Genomic DNA, 14,956 nt, shown 5'->3' with positions numbered 1-14,956 from the left:
ATATCAACAAATTCACTGTCCCCGATTCGGGCCAAATGTAAAACCAATATGGCCCCTTTCGCACATTCCTAATGGACAGTTCTTTGTCTCCATTTCCTCAGACCCAGCTTATGCAGTTGCTCGCCATACTTTATATCTTGCTGATTGTTAGCTGTGACTTCTCAATGATGATTCATGTAGGGTTGAGGAGCCATCAGAAGAAATGACAGAAGTGAAAGCAGTATCCTCAAGTAAGTGAATATATTCAATATTTGATTATTTGTTTGCAACCTACTAGGATCCCTAGCAACTTCTGAAAGGCCAAGAAGCAGTGGTAATAAATGCCCTTGTTTTGACACTTGTCAAAGTGTTTGACAAAAGTTTTTTTGTTTGTTTGTTTGGTTTTTTTTTTTGTTTTTTTTTTTACAAGCAGGATGTGATATTCCCTGCTCTGTGATTTGTCCTACTTTCCATAAGCAATTTAAAAACAATTATTTTAACTCAATAAGCCTTAACACGAGTTGAGAACTGACTATGTCTCAGATCACCTCTCCCCACATAAGATATTAGAACAGTTGCGATCTTTTAAAGCACTGAAGCTAAAAAGACTTCATGAAGGCAGTGTGTGCTTGGTGAGAGATCTTGAAATGTGAAATTTGCTTCTGATTCAAGTCACCTGCATTTAAACCCTGATTCCTTTATGTTTTCCTACGATTTTTCCAACAGGGGAAAATGATAAGCAGACAGATGGTGGCAGCGAAGACAGTGGACTAGTTTTTGACATTCTTTCCTAAATTATAAGTAGTGTATGTATTTTCAGGGATGGGTACAATTTTTATAGTTTCATAGTTGGTAGGGTTGGAAGGGACCTGAGCAGATCATCAAGTCCGACCCCCCTGCCGTGGCAGGAAAGAATGCTGGGGTCAAATGACCCTGGCAAGGTGATTATCTAGCCTCCTTTTGAAGACCCCCAGAGTAGGAGCAAGCACCACTATCCTTGGAAGTTGGTTCCAGATCCTAGCCAACCTGACTGGGAAGTAGTGCTTCCCAATGTCTAGCCTGAATCTATTCTCAGTCAACTTGTGGCTGTTATTCCTAGTTGCTCGTGGTAGTACTCAGGGGAACAGGGCCTCTCCTATTCCCTGCTGATTCCCCCTAGTAAGTTTATAGATAGAAAATCCAGCCTTGAACTTGCAACTCTATGGCCCCCGAGTTAGCACACTGTCCTCTAAGCCAGGCAAGTAGGGCTGCATTTTGTTTAAATACTTCAAAATAAATATATTAAATTGATACATTTTAGTGTTCATTTTAATCACATGCAGGCATCAATTTCATTATTACACTACTATATTTTAAAAGAATACTTACTCTAATATCAGGTCTAGATGGGTAACTAAAATGTATATTTTTGAATTCAATTTCTCCTATGAGCCTCTCTGGTTTGTATCCTTCTTTGGCACTGCTATCTATAAGACGTGGCTGGAGAAAGATTTTGAAAAATATATTATGAATTTTTATGCTATTGAAACTGCACTTTTAACTAATACATTATTCTTCACTTCCTGTCCTAAACCATCATGTTATATGCAGAACACTGTTACATAGTTGTTCCATTTCAGCCTAGAAAGTGGTGCATTTCAATGGAATGCAATTCATTGGTGGCAAAGCATTTTGGATTGAAAGGCACAACAAATAATGCATGTTATTAGATGTACCTGTCAATGGGAACATTTTAGAAAATGGAGGTGGTGGGCTAATTAATTTTGACTGATTTTGCAGATAAGACATTTTCAAATACAAAGCATTATCCAAAATCCCGAATAACAAGTGGTCAATAATTGGAATATTTGAGCAATAGTACCAATGTTTGGGTAAAATTCTACCCTTAGTTATACATGTGGAACTTTAAAGAAATTAGGAAGATAGGACTCAGCCTTTTGTTTCTAATCCAATAAAAAAACCCTGCATTTTATAATTTGGTTACCATCTTTTGCATTAAAAGATATATAACTGCTGTTGAAAGGAGAAAGAATTAGTTACTAAGAGGGTGCATCTACAAATACAATTAATTAATTAATGAAGAGGGTGCATCTACATATGCATCTACACATGCAGCATCTACATGTATGCCTCGGACAGCAAGAATTTGAGCCAGGGCAGAGCAGTTTACACCCTCATCACTGTCTACACATTTTGGTGCAGTAAAGTACTCTGCTGTAAGGTAGTACTGTCCCCAACAGTATTATCCTACAAGTTTACTGAATCATGTATAGATAGTGACATGTTACTGCAGAGCTAATTAGTCTGTTCTGTAGTAAACTGACCCACCCAGAGTGCAGCATCCTTCTTCAGCAACAGCAGTATTGTTATAGCTTTCAGGAGCACTGTTAATTTCTAAATCAAAAGCTAGTTAGGTGTAACAGAGCTAAGGATTCAGGTTCATGTTCCTAAACATGAGTCAAAATGTCATAGTTATGTTGTGAGTTGTAAAAATCTTTGTTATGAATTAATCTATGTTATCAGTGAATATGTTATGAACCAAAAATTTAAGCTATATGCTTAACTACCTTATTAATAATTTTGTATACTTCATAGGCAGCACCACGTGCATTGGCAACACTCTCCAAGTTTGGGGATGCCTGTCCAAGAGAGAACGCGCCAAGAAGCACAGAGAAGAATACCTGCAGTGAACAAAAACAGGAGCTCTGGTTAACAAGGATTCTAGATCCTCACTTTCCTTAGTGGAAAATGCCCAGATAATTTTGTAAGGACTATTTCAGAAAGAAAAAAAAAAAAAAAGAAAAATACAAAAATCAAAACCCACAATTACTGCTGCATTCTTTCAGCTCCCTTTGCTGTTATCCTCATGGTGAAAGATTGTAAATGTAGCCATTATATGCAACCGTATGCTCTTTAACTGTTTGAACAGCTTTTGCTGTTGTGGAAGCATAAGACAACAGCAAAGAGGACAAATAGTGAAAGTAAACATCTTTTTCCACCTTTCATCGAATTAAAAACTTTTTTCTTCCGTAAAGGAATGAAGCCACTGGTTCCAAGTTGAGGGCCCCATCCTGCAACACATGTGCTTAAGTTTATGCATTGAGAAGTTCCAATGAAGTAAAGGAATTCAAGCTACTTAGAGTACATAACATTAAGCACAAGTTTAAGTTTATTTATTCAATTCCAAATAATCCCCAAATATCAGTAAGGTAAAGTAATTCCTTTCAAGTTATCTGGCTATGTGACTAAATAAGCTATCGTTAAGGCAACTTTGATATCTTAAGGACATATCCAGAATCTCTGTTGAATTATATTAATTGTATCTTTAAGTTAGTACAAGATACTTTAAGTTTAACTAGGTACTATGCATAGTTACATACAGTACTTAAAGAGCAAGCATTTTCTCCAATTCATTGACAATTTTACAAAAGGTTGCTTTGCCAGTTATACTATACGCTGTGCTTACAATTAAAACTCTCCCAATGTCATAGTTTTCTCTCTCTTCCACCGTGAGCTTGGTTCCATACCAAAATGCAAGAGCATAGGATCCAAATATAAGAAACTGAGAGAGACCCAAAGATGTGTTGGTGGTGATGGACTTTTTCACTCCGACACTTCTGGCATTCTCTAAGTTAGCATCGTATCTGAAAACAAATCATGAAATGTTAACTATAATAAGTGCCTGCACATCATTTATATTGGAATTCTTCAGTTTCCTTTCAGCTTACAGGGTTTTTCTTCTATAACATTCCATTGTTGGACATAGTGAACACTGATAAGTTAGTTCAGTGGTTGTCAACCAAGGTACACGTAGCCCTAGGGGTACCTATAGGGAGTATTCAGACCTAGGTGTCACTGCTAAATTCCATGTGTGTGCGCACAGCTACAGACCAGCATGCACGCTGCTAGGAGAACAGCTGGGTCTGGCTGGTAAGTATGTTGTGAGGGAAGTGGCTGGAGGAAGGAGCGGATAGAGGCCCCAGTGGTGGGGAAGGGAGTGGGGCTGGGGTGCCGGACTGAGCCACACGGGGGATGGCTCCCACCACTGTGCACACCCCAAGAGGGTATAGTGGATGTGTGCCCCCAGATCCGAGTGGGACAGGGCGCAATGCTGCTGTAGGCTGGGACCAGGGCTGCACCAGGCTGTTCCCAGCAGAGGCTGAGCCGGGCTGTGCTCTGGGTAAGAAGTGGTGGCACTGGGAGGGGACTATGGGAGGGGCTTCAGTCACCCCAAAATTCACTGTAGCCTCCCTGATAGCCCCTTTCTGGCACTGCTGCTGCCCACCCCAAGCTTAGCCTGGCCTAGCCCGCTCCTGCAACTGCCCAGTGCCAGCCCAAGACTGCAGCTGCAGCCAGTCCTGCCTCGTGTGCAGAACCAGGGGCACACCCCCCGCTCCCCTATGCCGTCCTGGTGGTACATGCAATGTTAGGAGCTGGGGTGGAGTGTGGGACAGAGCCACAGCTTGTTTGGGGGGCAGGGGGAGGTGGGTGGTAGCTCCCACCACTGCGTGCACCCTGGAAGGACACGGGGGCGTGTGCTCCCATATCTGCACAGGGCAGGGTGGGATATCACTGAGTTGGGGCAGCGCTGGGCTCTTCCTGCTCTGACTCGGCCAGGCTGTGCTTGGGGTGGGCGGCAGCAGTGCTGGAGGAGGGCAATGGGGGCTGTAGCCACTCCAGAATTTGCTGTAGCACCCCAATACCCCTTCCAGTACCACCACTGCCTGCCCTGAGCACAGCACTGCCCAGCCCCTGCCTGAAACTGCCCAGCACCAGCCCCAGCCCACAGCGGCAGCCCACCCTCCCTCATGCAAATCCAGGGACACACGCCCCTGTGCCTTTCCCAGGATGTGCGTAGCTGCGGCAGCCACCTCCCACACAACTCAATCCTGTGCCCCATCCTGGCTGGGCAGCCCCAGCCCCACTCGCTCCCCCACCACTGGGCCAGCCCACCTTCGCCCCATGCACAGATCTGGGGGCACACACCCCCATGCCCTCCTGGGATGTGTGCATCAGCAGGAGCCACTACCCACTCCCCGTGCTCCCTGGATGAGCTGCTTGAAGCTCTGTCCGGCACTCTGCCCTGGCTGCACAGCCTCAGCTGTAGCCCCACTCCCTCCCCCTCACCGTGGGGGCCTCAATTTGTGCCCCCCCCCACACCCCTTAAAAACATGAAAAAATATAAAGGAGTACCTGATCTGGAACTTTGAGAGAGAAGGGGTACACTTGTTAGAAAAGGTTGAAAACCCCTGGGTTAGTTAAAAAAAAAGGTGTTTATTCTTCTTCCATATCCCCTCTAGCCTTGTAGTTTTCTGTGTGTGAATAACTGTTCATGTTCACTGCTAATTCTTTTGGCACAGTATGTACAAAACTTTCAACATGTTCTCACCCAAATATGGAAACACTCAAAGTGAGGGGCAAGATTGAAGCAGTAGGAAAGGTATCCTTGAATGATTTGTAATGGATTCCTTTCATGAAACATGCTCAGATACCATTGGAGTAATACAGATTAGATCAAATAAATAAATTTGCAAATAAGTTTTTGTTATGTCTTAAGCACTGGTTTAAAACAATGTTGAAGCCCTTCGTAAAGAATTCCTTTACGATTGTGATCCAAGGCAGCTTAACTATAAGCCCATTAGTCAGTTATGTCAATAGAAGTGTACATGTGCTTAAATTAAAGCACTTGACATGCTCAGCTGAACTGGAGGGTCCAAAGCATTTGGCCCCAGCAAACTTCTTGTGGGCTGGATGAACCACTTCCAGCAGCAAAGTAGTGGCTTGTTGGTGGAGGTGATGGAGCTGCTGCATTGGCATCGTTCTGGAACTGAAGGGTTTTATACTGCTACCACTTACCCCCACCTTTCCCCTTACTTTTAGTCATCAGTGGTGACCAAAGACATCCAAAGTTTGGATGTGGACAAAGTGGGGGAGGGGCAAGCAGGATCCACTCTCTGAATTCACTGGGGTGCAATTCAACCCCTGTGTGGGCTGCATTTTAACCACCTGTAGGCCACATGAGGCCCACAGGACACCTGCTGCAGAGCAATGAGCTAGAGGGACTTTTTCTCTATCTTCATGTAAGACTTCCAGTTGTCTGGGGGATAAATTAACAGATCTTTTGTGATTTTTTTTTTTTTTTAAAAAACCCAGTATTTTTTAAAAATTGAATACAAAAGTTTCTCTCAAAAAGCTTACCTTGCTTGTGCCTTCTTTTGCCCATTAAAAGCAACAACTGTCCTGATAGCAGTCAAAATTTCTTCTGCTACTGCTCCTGCTTTAGCATAAGCAGACAGCTCTTTTACAGTGAGTGAGGCCAAGAGCTAGAAAGTTTTGTAGGGGGAAAAAAAAAAATTATTAAAATCTATTAAAGAGCTTTATCTTGTGCATTATTAAAGAATGGTGTGCCAATGGTAAGGGTAGAATCATGGAATCTGGAAAAAACTGAATTCAAGTCCCACCTGTGCTACAGTGCTTAGAAACTGGTATAATAAAACTTAGATAGATTAAAGATAATACTATTTCCTCTTACCTTACTACTTTGCTTCACAGAAAAACAAAACCTTAAACATATAATAGTATTTAGTGAATGTTTTTGTTACAAATGATACCCATTAAAAACGGTCACAACTCACAAGCATCTCCCCATGCATTTCACAATGCTGTACATTTCCTGTCAATAGAAATGGGTGGCAGAACATGCTGGGATGGGGTGGGGATCCTCTCCAGGCGTTGTACTCATGATGCTTTGTGTGTATTCCATCTTTTTCATTCAAGAAGGATCATAATTATTAGGTTGTCTTACCCAGTACTTACCATTGACCAAACTGCTGCTGAGGCAGCAAGTAGTGGGCTAACTGACAAAATCACCAAGGTCAATTTCCACCCGTGGACAAATCCTATAATAATGCCTGTCAGAAAGGTGGCAAAAAATTGTACAAATATACAGATCTTGTCTCCAATGCCTTCATGGATGGTATTAATGTCACTGGAAATTAGAAAAGAAGAAAAACATTTGTTAAATTTGATTAATGTCTTCCTATAGCATATGTTTCCGTTTTGCTGAAGAGATGCCCATCATTGTTGCAGTAGAAATTCTGGATTTCTGAACAGCACTATTAGCTCCTAGGGACAGTCCCCCATTTTTACAGCTCATTTTCTGTCTGTAACCTTAGGATCAGCAGCAGCTGCTGCCATTTCCAAGTCCTCCCCTCCATTGACTGCTGAAATTTGAAGATATGAAGCATGAATATCTTAATTTTGCATCCAATACAGTAGCAAGCACACTATCAATACATTGTTGTTATATTGAACCGCTGCATATAATATTAAGTGTTTTTCTGAATATATAGACAAACAGGCTGGATTAGTGTCATTTAAGCCTCTCCTCTTCAGGATTCACAGTTCCCTAAACTGGATATATTTTTCTACATGTCAATCAAACTGCATACGCTTTCTTTACTTGCATGTACCTCTCAATTACATCCAGTGCTCCAAAGCCCACTGAAGTCAGTTTAAAGACTCCAAATGACTTCAGTTGGTTTTGGATCAAGTTGAATGAGAATATGCTGACAAATTAGGAGTACATTTATCTGATCTAATGTCAGGGTTTACAGCGTTTGTAAACTAGCTGGAGACAGTATGGCTGTTTATCTGCAGTTGCTAAACAGTTCATAAATATTACAAGCCAATGTTAGACAAGTAGTACTTGTCATGACATAAACCTTTGCAGTGCATGTGTCACAGAACTCAGCAAATTAAGTGAAAACCGGTAACTAATTTCCACTTCAAATAACTGTATATTTCAGGTTTTATTTGAAAGGTTCTTGAAAACTCTTTAGATAAATAAGAGATAAACTGAGATATTCTTCTAGATATCATAGTCATGGTACATAAATAAAACCCTCTCACTCTGTTAATCTGGTGTTCAAGGTTCCAATCTGGGTGGTGTCAAACCAAGCCATCTCCTGGTGGAGCACTGCAAAAAAAAACTTTTGTCGGATTCTTGCTGTCTGTCTTGTAGCCGAAGTCAAAAATGTCCACACTTGGATGGTGCTCAGTATCAATACAGCAGAACCAATAGCAACATAATAGTAGGCAAACCTGCAGTTAAGACAGTAAAAAATACCTAAGATACACTGTACCCTGGGAGAGAAATTAAGATGTATCAGGCCAAATTCTGTCTTCATTTGTCCATTTACAAATGTGTTAAAATCAACGGAATGTAGTTGAGAACAGACTATAGCCTGTAGCTGAATAGATAAACAACAAACAAATAAATAACAAAATAAAGAAACAAGAACACACTATTCTTAAGGAAAGATTCTTACTTTGTCATTTCAGCTTCTATATCTACATCTGGAATTGGTGCACAAGTAGAGCTATCCAGCATAGCAACTGGAAACAAGAAAAAGATTAAGTGTTATAACTGAATGAATGAGACCTGGTGGTTAAAGGAGATGACACTGTACTCCAGATAACAATTCTGTCGATTTACAGCTTGCACTGCAGCCAGCAGCCTTGTGGAAGAGGCTCAAACCGGGCCAAACTTTGTTCACAAGGTCACTGTAGTGTGATGTCATGGATTTGATACACTGTGGGCCTGTCTGCACTGTCTCTGGTGTGCTTGTTAGGCTTTGAATAGGTGCCTGTAGAAGATGTCTTAAAGCTGTTCTTATCAATAAGAGCAGAAATGAAGCCAAGATGCACAAAGAACAGTCTGTTATTCAAATGTTTACCTTTTTGTAGATAAATGCTGTCTTTCTGTATATATTAACACTGTTTTTTGAATTGATAATGGTTGCACTCAGCTTATCATGCTTGTAGTTAGACTTTTTTGGGAATTGTTAATTGTTTTAGTTGTTTTTAAATGCACATGTGCAAGAAGCAACATACATGTATCTACTAGAACAGGGGTTCTCAACCTTTTTGGATCAGTGTACCTCTGGTGGCTGGATGCGGAGCAGTGTAACCCCAGTGGCCAGATGTGGAGCAGGGGGGGGAATAAAAAAAGATTTCCTGCTTCCATTGCAAATAAAGGTGAAATTTATCCATGCAGACTACATTTCAAGGCAAAGCTGTACATCACTCAAGTACTACTCAAGCCCCCCAAAACCAAGATACCAGTGGCGGCTTAGCTGTTTGCTTGCTGTCTGCAAAGACATTTGCTCAAAAAAAATGCAATCCTATTTATATCTGGGAAAAAATATGAGGAAATTAGACCCTAAAAAAAAAAAATATATACTTAGAAGTTTATCTTTGCTTATTTACCGTCAGAGATATTTCTTCCCATGCCACTCAACACAAAACTGTTTGTCATCTCTCCAAAAACAATGATCATCAGTGGCAATCCAGACCCATTCGCCATAGCTGCAATCAAGCCCACTATCATCAAAATGATATCCAGCCAATCAGCATAGTAAAACTATATGAATATTAAAGAAAAGGGAATACATTTATTGTTGAGAATTCAAACATTTGCCAATACTTCACTAGGCATATAGAACAAAATTTATTTTTTACGTAACACTATTCACACTGCAGGTATGCAAAAGCATTTTATGAAGATATGAGTTCATTCGCAGCAATGTAGTGGCTATGAAGGCAAATACAACATGGTGGATGCACTTTGTAATAGCACACACACACACACACACACACACACACACACATATATCTTTAAATCAATACTGAGGAAGTTAAGGAACAGTGGCAGCTCAGCAAGGTTAATCTCTTACTCCATAGGGGGAAAAAAAGAACAATGTACCATACATTTTTTCACAGTGATGACACCTAATCATTACACATTGCACTGCACTAAATCATATATTGACTGAGATAATACATGCAAAATGTAAACAAGAACAGGTTATCAACCAGGATTGCTATCACCTATCAGAACTAGCATGCAGCATTTACATGTTTAAGGTTCGTCTAGATTTGAATGTTACTCAAGATGAAAATACAGTGAATTTAAATTTGGCTCAATAACTCTTTGTGGAGACATTCTTATTCTAGAATAAGAATGCTTTTTTTTTTTTTTTTACTATTTAGATCTGTGCTTCCCAGATGTTTCCTCAGAATGACCCCAGTTCCTCAGCATGACCCCTCACTCCTAACCCACAGACCCCCATCCTCACAACCCCATCTGATGATGTTGCACCCCAGTTTGGGAACTGCTGGTTTATATTAATCTAGTTTCAAAGGGGATTGACTCACTACATTATTTCAGCAGTAGTTATCTAGAATCACAGAATTATTGAGAAGTATGGCTGGAAGGGACTGCCAGAGGTCACCTAATAGGGCTGTGCGAAATGGGTCCTATTTGATTCAGATTTGGCCTGAATCAGGGACAGCGATTCGATTAGTTGATTCAGATCACTGGAAATGGAATAATGAAAAATGTAAATCAAACCAACAAACTGTACACTAACCAGCTCCAAAATACCAACCATCTTCTTTTTTGCCTTCTCATTTTTCTCTCTAGAAAGATTAAAAGAAAAATGTTTATTGAGGCTGTTTCAGGCAGAGCAGAAGACATCAAACACTTTATTGAAGGTCAAAGAACCCCCTACTTTTTTTTAGTCGTCTTTAAATGGTCATTTTGTTCAGGTTTTTCTTCATACTGGAAAGCGGGATTGTTATATCCATTACATGCAGATTCTGTGGAGGAAGAACATTTTGCTTGAATATTAAGACTTTTGAGTCAGTTTCCTATGGTTCACCCCATTTCTGTCTCTGAACTATTTAAGAGTTTAAAAAATGGGCACATGAACAAGGTACCATGAAGCAAAGAAAGCAGAGCTGCTGCCCCACAGTATCTTCCTCATGCATCTGCTAGTCCACAGTAGCTGCCTCTGTACATGTTCTTACTCCATGGCAAATGTAAGACAATCATAGATTAGCTCCCAATGAAATAAGTAGATTAGAATCAATAACTAGATTAGCTCCCAATGAAAGAGCATGTACATGGGCAGTTATCATGCAATAGTTGAGGTGTAGTAATACTGCATTTTCCTTCACTTTGTGGTAGTTTGCTCATGTGCTTATGCCCTCAATTTTTTTCACTTTTTCGAAACAGCTCAATGAACTCTCTTAAAAACTTCCTGCATACTCCAATCACTTCTGCGCTGAGAACAAATTTCATTTTCAGCCCAAAGGTTAAATTCTAGGAAAAGTTAATAACAGCTTTAAAAAATAAGATAGTCATAATAAAAAAAAATTGGGCCCTGCAAAGATTTGCACACATTTAACATACAGAAAAAGGGTGGTTCCACTGAAATCCATGGAACTGCTTACAGGGGTATGTGTACACATGTGCTTTAGTCCACAGTAGCCTAGTTTACTGTGCATTAAAGTAGCAAGTAAAAAATCATGCTAAAGTGCAGTAAAATAGGCTATTGTACATTAAGCGTCACCTAAAAAGTATTCACATACACTACTGCATATTAGGGCAGCCTAATACGCATTAATTTAGTACATCCAATATGAGGTACTAAATGAATGCATATTAGGAAGAGTGCACTAATGCACATGTAGATATGCCTAGTATGTAAAATTAAGAATTTGCTTAAGTCTTTGGAGGCATACTTAGTATTTTTTTTGTTGTTGTTGCAATAGTGCCTACAAGGCCTGGTTCCATTGTGCTAGGTTCTATGCAAAACAAAAAGGAGGACCATTAACCAACAGAGCTTGAAATCAAACTTTAAGGGGAAAAAGAACAAGAATGGAACCTCCCCCAACAAAAAATAAAATAAGCCAGTGAGGAGATCACAGGGAAATAGTTAACTGATTGTGAACTACATGATAAGGGATGATTACATCACTGTCTAATCTACCTCTGCAATACCTATTCTGTCACTATCAGTATATTTTCCCCCATTGTTTTCCACCATTGGTTTTCATAACAATTTTGTATGGGAAAAACAGTCTTAAAAGGAAACTATTGTGTTTTGTTGGCTTATATAACCATTCAAATGCAATAAAATGTCTCTAGATTCATTTGACTTGTATAACAGAACATTTGCTTTCTCAGGCCTCATTCTGCATAAATAACTCTACCCCGTGAGTGGCCACATTTGAACTCAGCTACTCAAGTGCATAAAAGTTTCCCAGAGGGAGATCTTAATTATTTTGAAACTCACTAAGCATTTACTAAGCTGGTAGAGTGAACACCAGAGATACGATGTCCCAGCTAATGTTTCAATAAAATATAGACCATGTGTGTTCAGTGCAAGTTGAGGAAGTCTTATAATGCCCTTGTGACTTTTGGCTTGTGGAACTATTTTTAACCTAGCATTAAAACCAAACAACCAAAAAAAGAAACTTACCAGAATCAGGTAGTTCCTTTCTTGTTTGATTTATAAAATTGTCCTTCATTTTATTATGTTGTTGTACAGATGGTCCAGATATGGAACTGAATCACTCTGGGTGAAACCTCCATACAAAAAAGAAAACAAAACAACTTTTAGAAAAAAGTCATTTAAAGAGTTCATGTTAAAGTATGGGTACTGTTTCTTTATTCACTATTTGTTTCCTTTCTATACGTCTCCTACTGAGCAAAAATATTTATCTTTACATACCACACACACTAGTTTTACCAAAGATATACATTTTTTTAATACCCCAAAAGTGCTGTCCTACTCAGCTAACAGGTTTCCTAGATTTCAAGGTGAGGTTGGAAGACTTCATCTGAGCTGTATGAAACAGCCTGTCCAATTTCAATCAGTTACCCCATATTGTATTTGAATAAAGCATCTCTTTAATTCATCCCATGACGGTGATTATCACCATGAATAGTAAAGGTGCACGATATTCAATCTTTTTGAATCTGATGGAGAGTTGTTTAACAAGAATGGCAAAAGACAGTAGATGATAACATTCTACCCTGCATGGTTTTTGCTCAATATATTGTGTGCATTTGTTTAAAAAAAAAAAAAAAAGCTTGAATCTGCATCCAGCAGCTCTTGGAGCAGGTTAAAATAAAAATTAAACAACACCAACATGACACACTCGTAATCAAAAGGAGGTTCATTAAAAATTCTCATTTTTCCCCACTTTCTTTGAATCAATTTCTAGCCATAGAATCACATAAGTTGGGCTGGAAGAGACCTCAGGAGGTCAACTACTCCAGCCCTATGCTCAAGGCAGGAGCATCCCTGTCTAAACCATCCTAGGCCAGTGTTTGTCTAACCTGTTCTTAAAAACTTCCAAGGGTGGATATTTCATGGCTTATCTAGGTTGTCTATTAACCATCCCCATAGTAAGAAAGCTCTTCCTAATAAGCAACCTGAATCTTCTTGCTGCAGTTTAATGCCATTACTCCATGTCCTGTCCCTGGTAGCCACAGAGAATAGCCCATCACCATAACCTTCCTTCAGCTATTTGAAGACTGTTGTCAAATCCCCCCCCCGCTCAGTCTTCTCATCTTGAATCATAACACTACTAACAAGAATGGCAAAGTACAGACATTACACTTTTTTGGGTGTAAGTGATCAGAAACTGTCTATACCTGTACCGGGACAGAAGTTCAGCACACAAAACTAGCCTATGCCCATAAGAGACCAGAAGTTCAGCACACACAGACTGGTTTAAAAATAGCAGAACTTGGTGTAAGATTTGCCCCACACCACCAAAGGGCAAATGCGCACTCTGTTTGAACATTACTTAGATCCTGCCTGCCTGTCCTAGTTCTTCCAGCCTTTCCTTGTAGGTTGTTGGCTGGGTTTGCCAGTGATTATTTCAGCTTTTAACTTGGTGTTACAGCCAACAGCACACAAGCTGTTAAACGTTTATGGAAGCACCTGTAAGATATGCAAGGACACATGAAATAATCACTGGCAAGCCCAGGCAACAACCTACAAGGAAAGGCTGGAAGAACTGGGATGGGCAGGCAGGACCAAAGTAACTTTCAAACAGAGTGCACATTTGCCTTTGGCAGAGGACACTATTTATTCCCTTGATTTTCACAGCTGTTTCGCAGGCCACCTGCTTCCTCCTTGCCATGGGGTGGAAAAGGGAGTAGTGGGGACCCCCTCAGGGTCAAGATCCCCACAGGTAGAAGCACAAGGGCAATTCAGCATCCCCCAAAACCCAACCGCAGCAAGCAGCGCAGAGACAAGGGTCCTCAGAGCATCCCTGCAGACTGAACAAGAGGCAGCAGCCCAGGTAGGAGCTCTGCCCCTTGAGTGCTCTCCAGCGCGGGCCCCTCCGTGCCCCGTCTCGGCGCGGGGAGCCCTCATTCAGGGTCGAGAGCGGTCCCGGGTTGGGGGGGGGGAGCTAGCCGCCCCCCCGGATGCCCGGGGGAAAGCAGGGGCACTGCAGGGACAACTCCCGGCTGCAGGGCGGGAGGAGCAGCAGCAGCCTCCCGCCTCCCCCGGCTTGCAGCAGCGCGGCAACGCGCCCGTCCCTCAGCAAGCCCCGGCCCCCGCGGGAGCGGAGCGGGGTCGCCCCTGGGCGGGCTGAGGCGCTGCGGGCTCTGCCCAGCCTGCCCGCCTCGGGCCAGGGCAAGACCCCCCGGCGGTACTTACACGCGAGGTGCGGTGGAGCCGCGCTCATCCCCTGCCCTCCTCCCAGCGGGTGCCCGCAGCTCCTCTCCTCCGCGCTGCCCCTGGGTATTTAAGCAGCAAGCTGCCTCCTGACGCCCAGCTGCTGCCAACCTGTCCCCTCCCCTCCCCTCCCCAGGTTGCAGGGATCCGGTTTCAAGGTAGAGCTCCCCCAGCCTCGTATCCCCAAACTAATTCCCACCGAGATGCCCTTGTGCGGTGGCCTGGGACTCAGGTCCAGGGAAGGCTCCTTCCAACTTAACTGCCTCCCATGACCTCTAAAAAAAAAGTGCAAGGATTTAGCGGGGAAAAGCCATGAGAAGTGCAGAGTCCTGAAGGGAGCTTGCTCTATCAATATGGAGGGGGTAAAAGTTTTCAGAGGTATAACTTCAGAGGTATTCACTGAAAATAAAATAAATTTTAAAAAAATGCTG

At 41.7% G+C, this 14,956-nt stretch overlaps 1 protein-coding gene across 2 annotated transcripts in view; it reads right to left on the bottom strand.

The window, feature by feature from the left end:
• The window catches only part of ABCB5 (ATP binding cassette subfamily B member 5), a 55,591-nt gene extending 40,972 nt beyond the window's left edge, over nt 1-14,619 (bottom strand). For both annotated transcript variants that reach the window (XM_025198233.1, XM_014517602.2), the window contains exons 1-12: nt 14,508-14,619; nt 12,309-12,415; nt 10,554-10,641; nt 10,413-10,461; nt 9,250-9,403; nt 8,310-8,376; nt 7,891-8,082; nt 6,796-6,967; nt 6,178-6,302; nt 3,446-3,623; nt 2,547-2,660; nt 1,348-1,458 (exon numbers count right to left, since the gene is read on the bottom strand). In XM_025198233.1, coding sequence (XP_025054018.1) covers nt 1,348-1,458; nt 2,547-2,660; nt 3,446-3,623; nt 6,178-6,302; nt 6,796-6,967; nt 7,891-8,082; nt 8,310-8,376; nt 9,250-9,403; nt 10,413-10,461; nt 10,554-10,641; nt 12,309-12,357 — 1,299 coding nt within the window. In that variant the 5' untranslated portion in view covers nt 12,358-12,415; nt 14,508-14,619. The remainder of the gene's footprint in view (nt 1-1,347; nt 1,459-2,546; nt 2,661-3,445; nt 3,624-6,177; nt 6,303-6,795; nt 6,968-7,890; nt 8,083-8,309; nt 8,377-9,249; nt 9,404-10,412; nt 10,462-10,553; nt 10,642-12,308; nt 12,416-14,507) is intronic.
• Between the last annotated feature and the right edge of the window lie 337 nt (nt 14,620-14,956).

The sequence above is a fragment of the Alligator sinensis genome, unplaced genomic scaffold (assembly GCF_000455745.1).
Source record: "Alligator sinensis unplaced genomic scaffold, ASM45574v1 scaffold123_2, whole genome shotgun sequence".
Taxonomy (NCBI): domain Eukaryota; kingdom Metazoa; phylum Chordata; order Crocodylia; family Alligatoridae; genus Alligator; species Alligator sinensis.
The sequence above is the reverse complement of the archived record's forward strand: the minus strand, read 5'-3'. Positions and strand labels throughout refer to the sequence as shown.